Source organism: Egretta garzetta, unplaced genomic scaffold (assembly GCF_000687185.1).
Source record: "Egretta garzetta isolate BGI_Z169 unplaced genomic scaffold, ASM68718v1 scaffold143, whole genome shotgun sequence".
NCBI lineage: Eukaryota > Metazoa > Chordata > Aves > Pelecaniformes > Ardeidae > Egretta > Egretta garzetta.
In genome coordinates this window covers 411940-418553 of record NW_009259310.1, presented here as the reverse complement: position 1 = coordinate 418553, position 6614 = coordinate 411940, and the positions used below count along the sequence as shown (strand labels likewise).

Genomic DNA, 6614 nt, shown 5'->3' with positions numbered 1-6614 from the left:
CATGGGCCAGGCACTGCTGCCTGTCTGGGAGCTGCTGCCCATGGTGTGGGAGGGGGAAGCTGGCGAGAAGCAGAGGGGAAGGGGCCGTGAGCCAGCACAGCTGCTATGGGATGGGGGCAGGGAGGTTCATCCCCTGGGGGCCCAGTTCCAAGCCTGGCTTCCCTGCCACCCCCCAGCTCCTCACCATTGCGCTCTCGCAGCAGAGGAGACACGGGGCATTGAGGAGGAGCCGACCCACCTCCCCTTGGTCGTCTGCATTGACAAGCTCACCAAGGTCTACAAGACAGACAAGAAGCTGGCACTGAACAAGCTGAGCCTCAACCTCTATGAAAACCAGGTGGTGTCCTTCCTGGGGCACAATGGTGGTGCCATGCCCAGAGGGCAGTGGTGTGGATGGGGGGGTGGCACGAAGTGGGGAAAGGCAGCAGGCACATGGCCTGGCACTGGCATTGCTCTGGCTGTGGCCCAGCAGATGCTCCCGGAGGCGGTGGCTGGGATTGGGACCAGACAAAGGAATATGAGGTCCCTCACATTGTTGCCTTTCTCCATCCCTCCAGGTCCATCCTCACCGGCTTGTTCCCCCCGACCTCGGGCTCCGCTACCATCTACGGCCATGATATTCGGACAGAGATGGACGAGATCCGGAAGAACCTGGGCATGTGTCCCCAGCACAACGTGCTCTTTGACAGGCTGACAGTGGAGGAGCACCTCTGGTTCTACTCGCAGCTCAAGAGCATGGCAGAGGAGGAGATCCGCAAGGAGATGGACAAGTAGGCACCTCTCAGCTGCTTTTGCCCCATCCGTGCTTCTTGCCTGACTGGGTCCCCTTCCCGCTGGCTGTGCTGTGGAGCATAGATGTCCCCCAGAGCATAGATGTCCCCCAGAGGAGCTCCACCAGGTGTTTTCCAAAACTCAGGGTATCAGGTTGTGGAAGCCAGCAGAAGATGCTTCTGCAGCCTGGCTGTGGCTGGGCTGTCCCGGCAGCTGAGAGACATAGGTACCACGTGGGGAAGAGGCATCACATGCTCCCCACAGGCACTGGGTGCCAGTATGGCCCCCCCAGCATCCCTGGTGCTTCTCCCCTGTCACCAGGATGATTGAAGACCTGGAGCTCTCCAACAAACGCCACTCCCTGGTGCAGACCCTTTCAGGGGGCATGAAGAGGAAGCTGTCAGTGGCCATTGCATTCGTGGGTGGGTCACGGGCCGTGATCTTGGATGAGCCCACGGCTGGCGTGGACCCGTATGCACGTAGGGCCATCTGGGACCTGATCCTTAAGTACAAGCCAGGTGAGTGGAGGTGGGCAGAGTCCCGCATTGCTCCTCTGGCTGCGTTGGCCCTTGCCTCTCTGATGAGGTGCTGTACCACCATCAGGGAGGACCATCCTGCTCTCCACGCACCACATGGATGAAGCCGACCTACTGGGTGACCGCATCGCCATCATCTCCCATGGCAAGCTCAAGTGCTGTGGCTCTCCACTCTTCCTCAAGAGCACCTACGGCGATGGCTACAAGCTGACGGTGGTGAAGAAGCAGTCGGATACCAGGAACGGCACAGGTCTGGGGGGCAGCGGGATCCCATGTTTAGAGGATAGAGGGGACCAGCCCTTCTTGAGCCCAGGAAAGGAATGAGAGGTCAACACTTGGTGCTCCTACCCCAAGTCTCCTTAGGCCACGTGGAAGGCAGAGGGGGCCAGGGCAGGGGTGTACAAGGTGGCATTGCTCAGCCTTGATTTCTCCCATCTGGGTCCTGGGTTAGATCCTGTGTGGTGGCATTTGTCTCCAGGCATTCGTTCTGTCCAGCCTGTGGGCTGCCTACTGAGACGGCCAGCATGGGCTGCGGTGCAGAGCACCGTCCCCAGGCCAGGCAGGGTGGCTGGGAAGCCTCTGTCACCCTGCAACAGAGCCTGGAGCAGCCCCCGTGGTGCTGGGGTGTTGGGTGGGCAAGGTAGGTCCTGGTGGGAGGCCGAGTGAGAAGTGACTGACCAGTGCTGCCCCTTTGCCACAGAGCCAGGCCAGCCACACAGCCCCCCTGCCCACTCCTCCGTCAGCCCCTGCTCTGAGCCTCGCGTCTCACAGTTCATCAAGAAATACGTGGCCTCCTGCCTCCTCATCTCTGACACCAACACTGAGCTCTCCTACATCCTGCCCAGCGAGGCCGTCAAGAAGGGCTGCTTCGAGAGGCTCTTCCAGGTACTATCGGGGGCCGGTGGGGTGGACAGGCCAGTGGTCACAGGGGGCAGCAGTGCTGTGGGCTCCTCCTGCACTCCCCACACAGTGCTTTGCCTCTGCAGCACTTGGAGCAGAGCCTGGAAGAGCTGGACCTCACCAGTTTCGGGCTAATGGACACCACACTGGAGGAGGTTTTCCTGAAGGTGTCCGAGGAGGACCAGTCTCTGGAGAACAGCGACGTGGGTATGGGCAGCGGGGGGGCACACGGTGCTGCTGGGGCTGGTGAAGGGCTGTGTGCCTTCGCGTGGGCTTGGAGGCTCCTCTTCCCTTTCATGTGGCCGCAGGAGTCTCCTTTCCCAAGGGGAAGAGTGGTCTCCAGCAGAGCCCATCCCAGCCAAGGGCAGCTGGCCTCTGCTCCGCTCCAGTTTGCCGAGTAGATCCATCCCCGCTCCATGCCATACCACAGTGAAGGGTGGTATGGCCGGTGGCAACCCCCCTTCTCCTTCCAGACATGAAGGAGTCCAAGAAGGATGCCCTGCGGCCACCCGCCCCTGAGGTGGGCCCAAAGCCCGAGGCCAACGGGGAGCCCCTGGCAGAAGCAGCTGTGCCTGAGAAGCCCGAGGTGGAGCTCAGCAACCTGGTGACCTGCTCCAAGCTGGCGCAGTCGCAGGCATCCCTGCGCTCGGCCTCCTCGGTGGGCTCCGTGCGGGGTGATGAAGGTGGGGCTTATTCCGAATTCTTTGGGGATTACGCGCCCCTGTTCGATAACCGGCAGGACCCTGATAACATCAGTCTGCAAGGTTTGTGCTGCCGGTGCCCGGTCAGCGGCAGGGGCCAGGGGAGGTGCTCAGCTGGGACGTGGAGGGTGAGGGTGGCCAGGGCAGTGGCCGTGCCCATCCCTGCACCTGGGCAGGGCAGAGCTGGCCCTGGCTGGGGCAGGCGGGTGTGCCGGGGATGGGGGCCGTGTCTGCTGAGGCGAGACCTTGTGGGGTGTCCAATGAGGCATCCACCGATGCCATGCCCAGAGAACTACAACCTGGGTGGGAGGGCTGGGAACGGCTGTTTCCACCAGTTTGCACCCCCAAACTGGTAGCGTGTGGATGGGGGTCCCATGCTGAGCTGCGGAGCCCACAGGTGCAGCTGGCATTAGCGCTGCCCTTTGCCTCCCTCGGACCCCGCGGTGCCATCCTGCAGACTCGCCCCACTAACGCGCTTGCTTCTGCTAGCACCTGGCGGGTTGCTTCCTCTTGGGCCTGGGGCATGGAGAAGTGTTCCAGCTGGTGGCTTTGCCCTCCGTACCCTAACCCGGGCTCAGGGCTCTCCCTGCCCGGATGCTGGGATTTGCCAGAGGGCAGAGGATGCAGGCAGGCACCCTGAGGCTGCCGTTTTATTCACAAGTTCTTTTCTGGGTTATCCCAGCAGCTCTTGCTGCGATTAATTCAGGGATGTGCTGCCCTGCCTCCCCGGCCGGGCCTGCTCTGAGTGGTGTGGTCTGGGTTGCAGGAGGCAGAGCAGAGACAGTGCCACGGCATAGCTCCCTGAGCCCCAGCCCCACGCCTGCTGCCTTGCTGGGTCCCCCCACCCATGTCCACCCCTTCTTGACCGTGCTGACCCCTCGCTAGCTGGGAGAGCTGATGGGGAAATGGAGGGGTTCTGCCAAAAAGCACCAAGTTAGGTGGCTTTTTAAAACTATTGCCTATATTTCCCATTTTGGGCCAAGAGGAACCTGCCAGCCAGCTGCCTTGCTTCACACCGCAGTGCTGCTGCGGCTCGGTGGCCATCAGGGTTGGGTGCTGCCCTGTCCCCTGGGGTGGCTGCGCCCGGCTCGGTGCCCGGCTCAGCTCCCTGGAGGCCAGGGTGGGTGTGGGAGCAGCCCTGCTGGGGGGCTGACATCCTTCTCCCCCCCCCAGAGCAAGAGGCGGAAGCGGAGGACCACGATCTGGCTGGGCAGGGGAGCTTCAAGCTGGAGGGCTCGTGGCTGAAGCTGAGGCAGTTCCACGGGCTGATTGTCAAGCGCTTCCACTGCGCCAAGCGCAACACCAAGGCCCTCTTCTCGCAGATCCTTCTGCCTGCCTTCTTCGTCTGCGTGGCCATGACAGTGGCACTCTCTGTGCCTGAAATAGGTGCCTGCAAGCCACCCACCTACACACTGGGGGCTGCCGGTGGCCCCTTCTGTGCACTGCAGCGTGGCCAGCGGGGACACTGGCTGGGGCGGGGGTGAGGACCAGGCTTGCAGGTGCTGGGCCTGTGTGCAGCGATGCTGCGAGTGCAAGCGCATTCCTGTCCTTGTCCCTGCAGGTGACCTGCCGCCCCTCATCCTCTCACCGTCGCAATACCACAACTACACCCAGCCCAAGGGCAACTTCATTCCTTATGCCAATGAGGAGCGGCGTGAGTACCGGTGAGAGCTGCCGTTCGCTGGTGACCAGCGTCTTTTGCCCCGTCCCCATCCCTGTCCCCATCCCTGGGACTGTGGGGGCAGGGGCAGCAGGGAGGGCAGCCCGCAGCGGGGCTGGTGCCAGGGCTGGCTTGGGCTTGGCACGGAACCTGGCTGATGCCACGGCCCCTTGAGGAAAGAGGCTCCCTCCTCCCCAGGGTGCCTGGGAGAGGTGCCAGCCCCGATGCTGGCTGCGATTGGCAGCTTGACTCATGCCAAGCCTGGGCTCTGTGTGCTGCCACCGTGCCCATTTAGTCTTGATATGTGCCAAGGCCTCGGGGAGGTCCCAGCAGAAGGCTGGCCAAGGTAGTGAGAGCCACATCTCCAGCTCCTTGTCCCTGCTCACCCACTCCTCTCCCTGCAGCATCAGGCTGTCTCCCGACGCGAGCCCCCAGCAGCTGGTGAACACCTTCCACCTGCCCTCTGGCGTGGGGGCCACCTGCGTGCTCAAGACAGCCTTCAACAACACGCTGGACCAGCCCATGCAGACCCTCAACCTCAACAGCAACGAGTCCAAGATGCTGGCAGCCAAGTACTTTGATGCCATGTGCATTGACTCCTTCACCCAGGGCCTGCCGCTCTCCAACTTCGTGCCACCACCTCCATCCCCGGCCCCCTCTGACTACCCTGTCTCAGTGGATGAGGACCTGCTCCACGCCTGGAACTCCACGACCTTCTCCTCCACTGTCAAAGGTATCGCCTGTCCTTGGTGCCTGAGTCTGTCCGGGCCTGGGATTCATCTCCAGCTGGGAGGTGATCTCACTCGCCCACAGAAGCAGCTCCAGGGACCCCTGCAAACACCTGTCAGTTTGACCTGGCCCCAGCAGGGCATTGCATCGCTGGGCTGAACTTACGGCTCAGGGCCGGTCCTGTCCCTGGAGCACTGCTCCCCATTCAGCCCCAGCAGGGCTGGTGGAGCTCCCTGGGATGGTGACACCATCGAGAGCCCTGTGGCCAGCTTTGTGTCACTCTCACTGGTCCATGGTCCCCAGCCATTGCCTTCTCCAGCCACACTTCACACCCTCGCTGAACTGCTTCTGCCCAGCGTTTTTTCCCATATCCATCTCTTGGTCCCTCTCGGTCACCAGGACACAATAGCCCCCTCACAGACCAGGCTGTGGGGCTGTGGGGTAGAGCGCTCCCTCCCTGCCTGGCCAGGACCCCTCAGCTCAGCCCCCACATTGTCCCAGGCAGACGGGTCAAGCAGGAGCCTGGCTGTGAGCTGCCCTCTCTGCTCCTCAGAGACCATGACCTCAGCCCCTGCCCTGCCCCGCATCGTCCATGAGCCCATCAAGTGCACATGCTCCATGCAGGGGACTGGCTTCTCCTGCCCCAGCGGTGTGGGGGGCCACCCCCCACAGATGAAGGTGGTGACGGGGGACATCCTGGCAGACATCACAGGGCGCAATGTCTCCGAGTATCTGCTCTACACCTCAGACCGCTTCCGGCTGCACAGGCAAGAGGGAAGGCTGGGAGGGTCTGCCCTGTGCTGTGGCGCCAGGGTGGGGGACCAGGGACTCAGGAACACCAGTCTGGGGTGCTGCTGGGAGCCAGGAGCGTGCTGGAGCATGGCCCCACTCCTGGAGGCAGAGGACAGTGGTCACAGCTTCTCGACGGTGCCTTGTCCCACAGGTATGGGGCACTCACCTTCGGCAACGTCCAGAAATCCATCCCAGCCTCTTTTGGGGTCAGGGCTCCTGCCATGGTGCGCAAGATCGCTGTCCGGAGAACGGCACAGGTGGGACCACGCTGTACCCTGCGGCAGCTGGGAGATGGGTGGGCAGCAGCAGCTGTGGGACGGGCAGGGAGGGGAAGGGGGCAGCTCTGCCTTCATGGCTGGGACCCCTCACCCATGGCTCTGTGGCAGTGCTCTCCACTGAGGAATCTGGTGGGGCTCTCACCCCAAGGGGGGCTTAGCAGCTCCCACCCACGCGGGTCTGGCTCAGCATGGTCAGCAGTGGCCTGTTCTCCCCACAGCTGTGAGCACGGAAGCCTGCCCTGTGGCT

General features: G+C 62.7%; 1 protein-coding gene across 1 annotated transcript in view; it reads left to right on the top strand.

The window, feature by feature from the left end:
* Positions 1-6614, top strand: part of ABCA2 (ATP binding cassette subfamily A member 2) — a 35705-nt gene that overhangs the window by 19475 nt on the left and 9616 nt on the right. The window contains exons 24-33 of the mRNA XM_035891866.1: positions 1093-1289; positions 1375-1557; positions 2008-2192; positions 2294-2414; positions 2681-2971; positions 4082-4294; positions 4470-4572; positions 4973-5301; positions 5851-6064; positions 6241-6346. Of these exons, the coding sequence (XP_035747759.1) occupies positions 1093-1289; positions 1375-1557; positions 2008-2192; positions 2294-2414; positions 2681-2971; positions 4082-4294; positions 4470-4572; positions 4973-5301; positions 5851-6064; positions 6241-6346 (1942 nt within the window). The remainder of the gene's footprint in view (positions 1-1092; positions 1290-1374; positions 1558-2007; positions 2193-2293; positions 2415-2680; positions 2972-4081; positions 4295-4469; positions 4573-4972; positions 5302-5850; positions 6065-6240; positions 6347-6614) is intronic.